We start from the raw sequence: 13,952 nt of genomic DNA, 5'->3' as shown, positions 1-13,952 counted from the left end.
AGTGGTTAGTGGAAAACGAAGTCTTACATTAGATTCCTTAACTTTTGGCGAACGGTTCTTGAATTTCCCATAAAAGCATAAAAATCAACATACGCGTTTCATGCTCTTTTATAGGGTTCACAAAATACTAATATCGTCCAAGTATTATAAACTTTACAGTACAACTGTGACCGACTACTCTAGTGCACTACCCTGACGATTTTATGTAATAATAGTAATGACACTGGTAGATGCAGCTTTGGCAAAAGATACTTAAATAACTTAAAATTTCATACTTTATTTTTACACCTCTCCAACGGCATATTTAGTGTTGAAGCGTTAAACGTTAAGTCGCTTGTTTCAGGGTATACAGTCTTTTTGAAACCGAACGATAGTCAATTTGTTACAAATTCAAGGTGTTTGTCACTATACGCTGACAAACACAAACAACAAATAATGATAATTGTTATTAATATTATTATTATTATTATTATTGATAATAAATAACGAATATACTATTACTACTGCAAATAATAATGATGACTAGGCCTATATTAATAACAGCAACAATAATAGATACATCGAGGGATTGATACAATGTAAATTGCTGTTTTGACAGAAACTTTTAATGGAAATCATTAGGTTTTTACGAATACAATCTGAAAACAGTAAGAAACATTATGTACATTATTTTCAGTGCAAATAAGTTTGGACAATATATAATACACTTTTACGCTTATCAAAAATGGAAAAAAATCACATTTACAAAATAACATATTTAGGGGATTATTTTTGAAGGGAAGAGGGTCAATTACATGTGGAAAAAATAACAAATATATCGGGGTAGCTACCAACAGTCCTAAATAAAAATATGTCTTTGGGCCGCCTTCCAAGCAATTTTTCATAAGACGATTTTAAAATTACCCTTTTTGTTGAGTTCAATTTCGGACATTTCGATAGGCTTCATATTAAATACTTCACAGATAGAAATTACCTTCCAGGGTGCGACTAGCGCACCCTCGCTAGGACGCCGGCGCTTCCGTGGCCGCGCTGAGCGGCGCCGCCTCCTCAGCGCTGGCGGGGGGAGCCCCGTTCATGATGACGCTTCGCTTATTGTGTTCCGCAATGTCCACGTCACTGCGCTCCGGCGCCTCGTCCAAATCGCACTCACTCGCTTCGCTTTCGCACTCGGACTCCTGCTCCTTCTGCTCCCCTTCTGTCAGCGGTTTGTCGGACTGCTCCTTCTCCTTGTCTTTCTGAGCCTGGGCTTCCTTCGAGTGCCTCCATTTCATCCGCCTGTTTTGGAACCATACTTTCACCTAGAGAAGGGAAGTCGATTTAGTTCCCCAAGGACTACAGGAGAAGCAAGCTGGAAATAATGTGTTCGACTCCAGGAAACAGGCAGACTAAATACAAATAAAATAATGCACAATTTTGCCGAAATCTTTTAAGCTGTAGGCCTGTGTGGTCTTTCCTCTAGTTAAAAACGGATGATCGTGGATGCAGCACTGTAGTTAAAGCATACCCCCAAAATCGAAAAATAAAGTTCAAATAATATTGCCAAGGGGTACAACAATCAGATGAAGTGTAAAACGCAACGATAAACAGTGTATTTCCTCAGATATTGCAGCACACTGACCAAGAAACCAAAGTCTTGCTTAATCATGAAACTGGAATGTGGGTGTAAAAACAAACCCCTTCGCCTATTCGGGTTTGCACTTATTCGTTATGAACGACTTTCACTTCCTCGAAATTCTAGGCCAACATTTCGCAACCCCAATAAACTGATAACTCATTATGTTTCGGCATGTTTTTATTGCTGGGTGTGCCCAAAAGGCCCCACTTGCCATCGGCTGCCTAAAACAACGCGGAGACAAATTAAACATTTAATTTTTACAAAACAGCGCTCGCGCGTACAGTCCGCTAGGTCGCCCACAGCGACACCTTTTAACGTTCAATTTTCTTGCGCCTACCATTAAATGCAGAGCTGAGGAGCAAACATAGCCTACCTGCGCATCGGTCAGGCCCAGCATCGCAGCGAGCTGCTTCCTGTCAGGTTTGGTGACATACTTTTGTATTTCGAATCGTTTCTCAAGCCCTTTTCGCTGCAGGTTGGAAAACACTGCTCGTGACCAGGATCGCTTCCTTTTGTACGTCTGTGGCATCGTGTCTTTGGTAAGCACTGCGTACGGACCTGTTGAAACAAAACCAGAAAAATTCAGTGCAAACAGCCTCTATATTTCATTGCATTTTTTTTTTTTTTTTTGCATATTGCATTTTCAGTGCAAGTCAGCAGGGTCAGTGTAGGGTGTAGTGCGCTGTATCAACCACTGTCTCAGTCCCTACAATGATGTGCCAAGCAATCAAATATATGTTTTTAATTCTGTAGACCTAACTAAAGCCCGTGCTGGCAAGTTAAAATTAAATACAGAAAATCGGATCTACGTGGAGACACGGGAGGCGCTGGCCCACCTGGAAAGGTATCCTGTAACTGATGCTGTCCTGATTGCCTGGCCGCGCTGCCTAACGAGCTCATCATGGTGGGCGCGTCGCTCATCCTGGGTTCTAAGGGCGTATAGTACTGGCTTGTAGAAGGCGGCATAGAGAGATGGATCCCTGACTGACGGTTCGTGCTAACAATTGAAGTGAGATCTGTTACAGGACGAAAAGAAAAGGACGAAGAGGTTAAAAAAAAAAAGCGGCCGTATAAGCGGGATTTGGGAGTGCTGCCGTTTAGTGTTTCTCACCTTAAAAGTAAAAGGGGTGTAAAAAAAAACGAGTGGCAGAAGTAGAAATAAACTGCATAATTGTTCTGGGGGGAGAGATGCCAAAATGTTTTGGTCATTCTATTACATGCATTTTCGTTCAGTGTGTCCCGCCTATTAAAACTCAAAAACTTCAGTTACACAGCTGCCAGAACTAAACATGACATAAATACTATTCTGAAGTTAATTTTAGGGCTGACGTAGCATAAACGCAATATGAAAAAATATGACTGACTCTCATTCAGGCATATAAATGAAAAATCTGACCAAGATTTGTATCTGTGTGAATCCGTTTCCTACCTCTTAAACTTGAAGTCTCTTTGGCTTTTGGGTCAAAGTCTGTAGATAAAATGCGATCAATCCCAAACTTTAGGTCTTTGCTTGACGGTGCAGGGGCTTGGGGAGAGTTCAGAGTGACTCGCGAAACAGAAGTTAAATGTAATCCGTGCCTGTGATACGGGGACGCAGAGCTCACCCTGGAGCCGAAAACACACGGCTCCTGGGTAACCGGGGAAGGGCGCAGGGGAGATCCAGAAGCGTGAACCGGAGCACGGGGACCCATATGAGCCATTACAGCGGAAGATCCAGAGATGTTTTCAGCGTCTCCGACGTGTAATATGTCAGCAATGCAAAAAGACGGCTTCTTCATCGAATCCAATGAAAAACCACTGGAGCAATACGCAGACCAAAGACTAAAATTAGAAGCATAAAACGGGTTGAGTCCGGCAGTATACATTCTACTAATATGTGTTACCCCGTGGTTAAACACAAACGGTGATAACAGAAAAATCCTGCATGGAAACGCAGATATTGTCGAAAACGGTAGATTTCTTTTTTAAATGGCCTGGGATCTTTCTCACAAGTATGGAACGTAAGCAGCTGGTCCAAGTAGTCCTCAGCAGAAGTTTCTGATCTTTAACTGATTGGTTACCCTCTGGCCAATGGAGGTGCAGCTTCAGCAGTACAACACGCCCCCAAGACATAGGGTTCTTGAGGGTTGAACTTTACCGGTGAAATTCTTCGTTGTCCGAATGAATAAATACGGCACTAAAATTATTATTATTAATACTATTATTTATTATTGTTGTTCTTTAACAACTACCAGGAATGTTACATTATAAAGACCAATTATATCACTAAATACCAGACTGTGGACTACCCTTTTAGTGTCTAAAATTTGGAAAAATAAATTACACGTATTTTTGCGAGCGACTCACGTTGTCTGAAACACCATGTATTGACATTTTGGCTAACAAATTAATTTAACAAACGACATGTTTATTACGAGTCTTTAGCCTAATATTGTACAAACACAGAGTTTAACGGGTTAACGGGTTAAAAAGTTGCCCAGTTATGAAGCACAGATCAATTATTTTTACGTGTAGCTTTGCAGATGATATTTTAGGTTCTAGGTGAATGCGTAGGTTATAAATTCAGTAATAGACTAATTTAAAAATGTGTTTTCAGTCGTCTAAGAGAATCCGAAAGCAATAAGTCTTTTAGAAAATATAAATATTACTGGAGAATCATTGTTCAGCTTTTGTACATAAATACGGCGAATAACCTATGTCATTGTTTGTATTTGTATGAAGGAGTTTTCTCTGAACATGTCCCGTGGTTCGCCCTCAAATTCCGTCTCATTCCGAGCTTGACCGCTGAGTACAGGAAACTCCAGTTCTAATAGATCCAGGTCATCCTGTTTTTAATGGGCTCTGATTCTAACTAAATGAGCGGATATTCCTGCTAGATTTGTCCAAAAATAGAGCTTGTTTTAGTATTTTAGGATACGAACGAAATCCGTATTTCTTCCGGAGTGTAACAAAAAACTTTATAATGACGGTTAGAACTTCCTTTTTCAATATTTGTGCAACTTTATCTCAACCCGCAAGTTGCACTGTGACGCAAATCCGTCCTCATGCTTATGATAAAGAGGAAATCAATTTCATAAAAAGAAAACAAAAATAACCACAAAAGCTTTACTTCACACATATCTAAAGCCTGTAATACGTCAATAAATAAACTCATAACATCTTCATGAATATTTCATGAAGAATATTTAATTTTTACATCGATGGATAATCTTTAAAAAACAATAAAACAGTAATAAAAGTAATAGAAATAAACATCTAAAAATCGGTAGCATGCTTATTTATTACACCTTTATATATAAATGCGTTCATTAATTGGTGGATTAATTGTAGCCTAACAGTTGTCATAGTCATAGTTGGTATGAAACCTACGCATAAACATGCGTGAAACGTACTTCATAAACATCTTACACGTCTTTCTTTCTTTTTTGTTTTTTTTTGTGTTTTTATATTTTGTCTTTCTCTTCTACCAAAAAAATAATTTCAAGTCAGCAAAATGTGTAGATTAAAGTAGAAGAATTTTATTTAGCTAGGCCTACATTTTTGTTTAGATTCGAAATTAAAAGTTACGGTATTCATTTATGTAAATATATTTTGTTATATTTTTAATTAAAGGATTATAAAATGATTTTCATTACGCTATTATGAACCGAAAAAGATAACATATTGGTTATGATAAGGCTTTTAACCTCAGCCGTCTAAAACCGTTATTCCCCATCCCGTTTTAGTAATCGTCTCTGTTTATTGCCTTCATTAGCGCTGATTTATTTCCTAAGTGTTCTGCGACTCTGGCGGCTTCCTACCGCAGTGTGTCTCAGAAACATTTTTTCCGGGTTAAATTTAGCAATGAAACGTACCGTTTGCCCTCGATCAAGCAGACGAAACAATTTAGGGAAAAGGATGTAGAGGAACACAGCATGCGTACGCGCTTCGGCTATTTCAGGTGCTGATGAGCTCAATGTAGGGAATTTTAAAACGATCCCGTTCGGCTGCGGAATGCCCCCCAAGTGCGTTTACCTGGTGGTTGTTTATTAGCAGTGAGCACGCAGGAAGGAGTTCATATAAAATTATTTATTTATAATGTTATTATTTATTTGGTCTGTAAATAAGACTTATTCTTCTGGACAATTATTGACAATGTGAGATGCTTTTATATTTTTATTTATCGCAATTAAAAGATTAATTTATGGGAATTACATTTAAATAAAACATTTCCCCTTTATTTTACATGTTTATATAATGATAAATATAAGCTGTATTCAGTTATGTTAAGGCCTGTTTAAAAGATGCATTCAAATACAAAATCTGAAATTCCTTTGCTGCAGTTCTTTGCTCATATTAATTCTAAATCGCATGCAGTTAAAAGCAGGACCAGTTTACAGGACCAAAAGACGAACCAGGATGAATAAAAATGCTAATATTCTGATGATATATTTTCCCGGACAAAATGCTATGAAACCTCACACCTCATCCTAAACCCCTAAAAACAAACACAAACATAAATATCTTTAAACCGTCGAAAAACTGTCATCCGTCTTCTCTAGGTTATTGAATAAGACATTAGTGAAGCGGATCAGAGCTGCCAGTACCAGTTGAATAAAGTCACCTGTCTCCAAACGGGACGGTATACTGGGCCCCAGACCGCGCGGGGCGCCTAAACTGCATTTACGTAAAGCGCTGGATAAAAACGACCATTTTATAGAATAATGATGACGCTACACAGCACTGTCCGTCAAAATCTGTTTATACGGTTTTGATACGGACTGGTTTATTTGGTCTCCCCGGTAACTAATGACTGCAATGAAAATCTAGAAGATAAACACCGTCTCACCGCCGTGCATTTGATATATCTCTTTACAGCCAGTTAAAGGGCGAATCGCACGAACAATGTTCAGCTTGTTCCATAAAATCTGCAGCCCACATGAACCCAAACGTTCATTTAAATGCGAGAGGCTAGCATTCATGTAATAATAATAATAATAATAATAATAATAATAATAATAATAATAAAATACTCAGTTGCCGTAACCCAATCAATAATGGTTTTAATAAGTGAAACCGTCAAGTTAAAGAAACCGAAGCAGTATCTTATCCTGTCTCCCTCTGGAACGTAACTTGGATGCTGTGAAGCAATCCCATTAGTGAACGCAACCCCGTGCTCCCTGCTGCAGCGCGGAGAGCTGGGCCAGGATTACTATTTCTGGCGAAATTTCCCTAGGAAGGAACTTTCGCAGATTTAATGGGACCGAGCTTTTGTAAGTTGCCTTCTGTATGGCGCAGCGCCATTATCCCGCGGTTATTCGGCACTCAAGGAGCCGGAGCTTGTTGGAAACCGGACTAATATAATATACAAGAATGTTACGAAATAATACAAGAAACATAATTTGGGTAAAATGGACATAACTGTGGTTAACCGCACATTACTACCAACAAGAATCTGTATTGTTCTGGATCTATAGTAACGAGGTATTGTGGTTCTAAGGTAGCCTACTACACGGTAGCCGTGGTCAAGATGTAAGGTGACCGTATTTTGCTGTGCAGAAAGGAGGGCACTGGGGCAGGAGACGAAGAGAGGCAACGCATACATGCACACAGACTGTATTCTGACTGTAGAAAGCAAATGTCCATGAAACAAAGCGAACGGATATTTCAGACATATTAGGTGCCAAAATAGAACGTATGGTCACCATATTAAATGGTACAATAAAAAATGCGTATACATGCAGGTTGTGAAGGAGAGTAGTAGGGCTAAGAGTTCTTGATGGCCTTTTCTCTGCTGCCTCGGTCTGCAGCTGGCTTTACTGTTATCGTATCACTCATTCTTCCAGTAACATGTCAAGTGCTGCTGTAAGTATTGACGAAAGAAGCGGATTAAATGCGCTCCAGGGGAAGTAACCGGCTTTTTATATGTATAATGTGGTCTGAGCAGAACATGGCGGCCAAAAAATTAATAAACATATCATAAATGAGTTGTAGTGTTTTATTTTCATACAATGACAGCGGTCATAAATATTAACCGTGTTGGTTTATGGGATTTCCTATTTACAACTGGTCTGCTGCTAGAGCAAAAGATTTCTTAATCGAGATGTCTTTTCTTTAAGGCCGGGGAATTAAGAAATTGGATGACCAAAGGTTTATGCTGAAGTCACAGGACGGTGTAAAAGGAGCCGGAGATGAGGGGACTTTTTTTATGAGACGAGCGCCCCCCCATGTGTGACGGCACTGTTTTCAGCTGCATGCGCGGTCCTGTGAGGGCCAGCTGTTTGTTATTTTATCTAGATATTTTGAGCTCTCCGTGTTGACCCAGAGGCAGAAGCACAGCCAACTGTGGTCCTCAGACACAGACAGGCCCGAAGCCCCTACTGCGCGTCATGAGACACGCAGGTCTCCCTATACAGGAAATATATGAAATAAATAAAGGAACGTAATTCTGTTATGCTAATCATGGGAAAATATGAGGGCTTCGCGATTTGTTTGTTTGTTCGTTTGCTTTCTATCCCAACTGCTGTAAAAGGTGAAGAATGATTTATGTAGTATGTAATAAATAAACATGAACTAAACCTGTATGTGTACACAGATGTATGTATTGACTATATGTGTGTGTGTGTGTGTGTGTGTGTGTGCCTATATATATATATATATATAAATAGAGGCGACTTTGTATTGGAAGATAAATGGATATTCATCATAATTATGCGTGTTTGTATAAATATATACATATTTCTGAAGGAGGAACAGCTACACACAGCATACACGGTGTCTAGGAGTTCAGCCGGTTCAGCTGAGAGCACTTGGTCACACCTATCGTTAGACATCTTCATCACAGACTTGGATTCGCCAGCAGTCGAGGTTATAGCCCAGGCTTTAAACCATTTATTTCAAGGACTCATAAAAGTGTATTTGTCTTATCCCTTCTCTGAAAATAGAGATATTCACTAAAGTTAAACGCTGGAAAAGGACACCGACCACAACCTCTCTCGGCTACCCTCTCATTTGAAGAGTCTAATGGTTTCTAAATGGGGCGTTTTTGATATAATGCCATTCCGATTCTGCATTAACGGATTTTTTGTTTACACAAAAACAGCCTCGGCTCAGATTAAAGCCGTTTGCCGGGACGCTGCTGCGGGGTTACGGCCACTAATTACACTCTGGGTCAATGTACACAGGGCTGAGTCTAATTTACTGAGTGTCCGTGGCCACCGTACAGAGTACGAAAAGCCAAATGGAAACACAAAGGTCATCATAACAAACTGTTGCTGTTTCTTCTCTCTGAGTCCTGGCAGCCGTCCCGCTAAGTTACGGCCGAGCCTCTGTTATGGCACCCCTGTGACAAAGCCTACATTTGGTAAGCACCGCGGACCCCGGGCCGTGTTGATCGATTGCTCGCCTGTTTACTGCAAACCCTTCGCTGCTGAGGGAGTCCAGAGCCTCTCGGCCGGGGCAGCCACACAGCTGTCGCTCTTTCTCCGGGGCTTGAATCTCTAACCACAATTAATTGCGGTAATAATATGCCACAATGGAAACAAATTAGCAGGTGGGAAATCTGAACACCAGAACGTAACGGGAGGGCTGTGATGTAGCAGGTGTCCGACAACTTGGCATAATGACGGACAAGTTAAATATTATCGTTTTTTATTTCATTTTTAAGCAATTAAACGGTTTGAAATGAGACAAGGAGAGTGAGAGGGGTTAGGAGAGAGGGGAATAAGGGTCCTTTTCAAAACAGCTCATCGAAACAAGTAGGCATTTATAACGTCACATTTTTATGGGAAACTGATTCAACCACTGTACCGTACCCAGTTTTATATTTTGTGTTAATTTTAACCACCAGGCAGAGATAGATAAAAATAAGTTAAAAAATGTAAGTGCTTAACCAAAGAATAACATGCATGTATACGACTGTAGCCGGCAATTTGTCTTGTGACCTCCCCCCCCGCAATAAAAACAAACAAATTTAACTCTTCAGTTTTTTTTTCAGAAAATGAATGCAGAAATTACGTCCATCAGGTTTTTATTTTAGCAGATGATTCATTGTATTCGCTGCTGACACAGCAGAATAATGGCGAGCATTTGTGCATAACACTCACTAGCAAATCATAGCAGAAATCGTGTACCGTGCTGATCAATTTATGAAAAAGTCACGCTAGAATGCAGGCCGATGTAATTGCAAATGAATGCGTTCAGGTTGGTAACTAATGATGTGTTGTAGTGTCGTAGAGAGAGAGAGAGAGAGAGAGAGAGAGAGCTGCCCAGTAATACCGCTGTGCCCAGGTGTGTTTCGCTGCTGCAAACAGGTGTTCCGGGCAATTCGGTTTCCCTATGTTTCCCCTGCCTATCAGGAAATAATGTTTCCCCTAATATTAAAGCAAAGAGGTATGTGAAATGTCTGAAAATCACTCAGGTACATTATTACACGTGAATACTGTATTGTTATTAGTACCGAGGCCCAGAGTTGCTGTATACCTGTTTTAACAGGGGGGAACCAAATATCCTGGATGTCAGGAAATAATGTTTCTCCTAATATTTCGGCAAATATGTATGTGAGATGTCTGAAAATCACTCAGGTACATTATTACATGTGAATACAGTAGATCGTCACGCATAATATAGTCTTATAAGCAATACTATTCCGTTTTCATCAAGAAATATGTTTATCCAGCGAATTAAATGCTTTCATTTATTATCTGTAAAAACAAAAAACATCGAAAAGGCATGCGATGTTTTAAAATACAGTATATTGCTTGTTTACCACAAGAGCTTCGTAAAAAGACATGAAAACAACAGCGAAACCGTGTACAAATCAGCGCGCGACAGGGGAAACAGGGAAACTGAATTGCCCGGAACACCGGCAGTGCCTTCAGCCTGTCCATGTGTCCCCGCCGTCACGGCGGTACGTCACAGTGTCCTGCACGTGCCTTACACAGTCCCGGTCTTACACAGTGCCTCCCACCCAGGAGGTAATCCACATGCAGGCCACATCTTCAGCCTTTCAACCAGGGCCTTGCGTACATCCTCCATTGTGGAGATTTTTTTTTTTGGGGGGGGGAGGGGGGGGGGTATTTCATGTTCACTTTTCTGTTTTCATTCTATTTATTGTATTATATTGCTATAATTGAGATACATTACAAACATTTGTAATGTTTTATGTAATCATGTTATCTTCATATTCTCTAAACAGTACTTTGCTGCATTATTTAATTGTACTTTATACCTTAGAACCCCTCTATCATTTAGATATTTTGTCTGTATAAAGAATTGTTTTTATTTTGTCTAGTTGATTGTTACTTCTGATAATAAGTGACCATTATAATAAATCCATCCATCCACCCATCCACCCCAACAGGTGCACCATAAAGGGGGTTGGGGGGGCAGTTAGGACGATTCCAGGGGCCTAAAGGGATTCCAAGGGCCCAATATGATATGCTTTCATGAGGCCCAAAATCTCTAGCAACAGCCCTGCCGTTCAGGATCCTGGAGGTCTGTTATATATTATTAAAATATGTATTTGGGAAAATTCTGGTATTTGTCGATCATTTTTAAAAAAAATGCAGAATCTCTTGATTTTGAAATACTACCTGTTGTGAGCAGTGCGATGTAAAGAGTACTCAGGGAGTAACGTCATGTTTGAAATGGCTGCAGTCCGACCTGCCAGCATCTTCAACTCTACTTTCATTCGTCTGCCAGATTCGTAATTTACGGGTGCTTCTCTAACGCAGGTGCCAAGCGTCACAGATTTCCGCCTACTTACCCGGTATATCACTTTAGAGCTGTATCTTAAGCGTGTTATCAGCCGAGAATTATTTATACTTAAGATGAGGATCAAGGTGAAAAATCCTATTAGAGCGAAGGATCATATTTCACGCTGGTGGTCATTAAATGTAGAAAATAAGTTCGCTTTTCATTAACAACGGTTAATGAAATTTAAATACTCTGCGGGAATAATTTGTGAAGAATACACGTTCGTGAAAACTTTATATAATATTTTTGAATCACATAAAACCTTGTTTTGTCGTCCTAATTTTCCTTGACATAGTGGTCGAAAACAATTTTACTTTCCCTCCCTATAATGCAAAAAATGGTTTGGTCTGGGCATGTCATGAAACAAATTCGAATATTTTCCAAAAGCAGCGTCTTATTAAGCGCAAGTAGCACCAGCGACGTACTTACCCACATAGCAGACAGGTCTGGCCCAGATCTGGCGTCAAGCCGGCATTGCTGGCTGAGTTCTGGCATGGCAAGTGGTATGTCAACCAGATATGGGCCAGGTCTGGCAATGATGGCACTGTTTACATTATGGCATGCCAGATGTGGCCCGATTGTGGTTTGGTCTATGTGGCCCAGGCACATAGAAGACAGGTCTGGCCCAGATCTGGCGTCAAGCCGGCACTGCTGCCCAGTTAGCAAGCACATGTGGGCCGATTTTCGCTGAGTTGTGGCACATTCGGTTCACTGTCAGCAACGGTAAAAAATTGCGGGCCGATTGTGGGCCTAGCACGGCGACGATTCTGGCTGACTGTCGGCATTTTTAATCTGGGCCAGAACCATTCTGAGCACGGCGAGCGATTCTGGCTGACTGTCGGCATTTTTAATCTGGGCCAGAACCATTCTGAGCACGGCGAGCGATTCTGGCTGACTGTCGGCATTTTTAATCTGGGCCAGAACCGTTCTGAGCGCGGCGAGCGTTTCTGGCTGACTGTCGGCATTTTTAATCTGGGCCAGAACCGTTCTGAGCGCGGCGAGCGTTTCTGGCTGACTGTCGGCATTTTTAATCTGGGCCAGAACCGTTCTGAGCGCGGCGAACGATTCTGGCTGACAGTCGGCATTTTGCGTGTCGGACGACTTTGGCTGACAGTCATCCATTTCAGCATTGGTAACATGATTTGTGTCGTACCTAGCCCTCACCTGGCGTAAAATTCTGGCCTGATGTCAGATAAATATTCTCAAAAAAATTCGAACCAGAACTAGTCTTAACATGGAAGATCATTCTGACTACAGTCTATAGGAGGGGTCACCAACATGGTGCCCGTGGGCACCAGGGCGCCCCCAAGGACCACATGAGTTGCCCACGGTGACTGTTCTAAAAATAGCACAACTCACCATTGAGCATGGCGTCTAAAATTTAATTTTATCCTGTTGATATTCTTCTTTAATCACATTTGCATTTATATAGATTTGAAAATGGCAATATCTAAAAGAAAGCATTTAAAACGTGTTTATTATACATGATTTAAGAAAAATGTATCAAACTGGTAGCCCTTCGTAAGGCTCAGTACCCGTGAAGTAGCTCCCAGTTTCAAAAAGGTGACCCCTGGTCTTAGTCTATAAGAACATAAGAAATTTACAAACGAGAGGAGGCCATTCGGCCCATCAAGCTCGTTTGGGGAGAACTTAACTAATAGCTCAGAGTTGTTAAAATCTTATCTAGCTCGGATTTAAAGGAACCCATGGTTTTAGCTTCCGTTACACTAGCAGGAAGAATATTCCATACTCTAACTACACGCTGTGTAAAGAAGGGCTTCCTCAAATTTGTTTTAACATGTTCTCCCGCTAATTTCCACTTATGGCCACGAGTTCTAATATTTAGACTAATACTGAAATAGTCATTTGGCTGAACAGCATCCAGACCCGTTAGAATCTTATAGACCTGAATCATATCCCCCCTTAGTCTCCTTTGCTCAAGGCTAAACAGATTCACTTCCGCTAACCTCTCCTCATAAGACATTCCTCTAAGACCAGGAATCATTCTCGTTGCACCTTTTCTAAGGCAGTATATATGAGGTTCTCATTTCATTATGTTGTATATGTAAATCTGCAAGATGTCACCTGGGTCTGTTCGAGCATTGGTAATGCTTTGTCCCATACCTGACCCTCATCTGGCATAAAATTGTGGCTGAAGGCTCTGCTCTCTATTATATCATAACCACTGTCTGTTTGGGATAAAGCCTATACTAAAGATCATGAGAAACACAATAAAGGGCTAATGGCTGACATACAAAAAGACTCCAAGCACCAGCTGTTGACATAGTACAGTCCCACTGATATGATAATTTTTTTGTTTAACATTGGAAAACCATTAAAACTTATTGGATATTTTTTGTTAACTACGGTATATCGTCAATCATTATTTTTCATCTAACATGTTTACTTAAAAAAGGAAAAGTAAAAACAAATGAAAACATTAATTTATCTTCTCTAAAATCTTGTCTTTTAAAAATATAAACCCGTTTGGAATACTTTGTGTATAGGGCTTTTCTATTGACCGTTCGGTATTTGATCATCTACGCTAAACAACCAATCCTGAAATAAGTGGGCGTTAACGTTTCAGTTTAGACCAATCAAT

At 40.4% G+C, this 13,952-nt stretch overlaps 1 protein-coding gene across 2 annotated transcripts; it reads right to left on the bottom strand.

Annotated features, from left to right (window-relative positions):
• Window positions 1–583: 583 nt before the first annotated feature.
• hlx1 (H2.0-like homeo box 1 (Drosophila)) lies at window positions 584–3,661 on the bottom strand. 2 transcript variants are annotated; one of them, XM_023839372.2, is made up of 4 exons: window positions 3,045–3,661; window positions 2,452–2,631; window positions 1,989–2,173; window positions 584–1,298 (listed from the first exon to the last, which is right to left on the bottom strand). In XM_023839372.2, exons 1-4 carry the CDS (start codon window positions 3,478–3,480, stop codon window positions 1,002–1,004), a joined length of 1,098 nt encoding a protein of 365 aa, XP_023695140.1. In that variant the 5' UTR covers window positions 3,481–3,661; the 3' UTR covers window positions 584–1,001. The 2 variants fall into 2 exon arrangements, with proteins under 2 accessions (XP_023695140.1, XP_023695142.1); XM_023839374.2 differs by lacking the exon at window positions 2,452–2,631 and having other exon boundaries at window positions 3,045–3,659.
• Between the last annotated feature and the right edge of the window lie 10,291 nt (window positions 3,662–13,952).

This window comes from Paramormyrops kingsleyae, chromosome 19 (assembly GCF_048594095.1).
Source record: "Paramormyrops kingsleyae isolate MSU_618 chromosome 19, PKINGS_0.4, whole genome shotgun sequence".
Taxonomy (NCBI): domain Eukaryota; kingdom Metazoa; phylum Chordata; class Actinopteri; order Osteoglossiformes; family Mormyridae; genus Paramormyrops; species Paramormyrops kingsleyae.
The sequence above is the reverse complement of the archived record's forward strand: the minus strand, read 5'-3'. Positions and strand labels throughout refer to the sequence as shown.

Excerpts from the sequence above, each read along its gene's own strand:
- hlx1 (XM_023839372.2), bottom strand. The coding sequence starts at position 3,480 with ATGTATACTGCCGGACTCAACCCGTTTTATGCTTCTAATTTTAGTCTT. Across the intron at positions 2,632-3,044 it reads AGAGACTTCAAGTTTAAGAG|ATCTCACTTCAATTGTTAGC; the intron begins GTAGGAAACGGA and ends GTCCTGTAACAG. Across the intron at positions 1,299-1,988 it reads TGGGCCTGACCGATGCGCAG|GTGAAAGTATGGTTCCAAAA; the intron begins GTAGGCTATGTT and ends TCCCTTCTCTAG.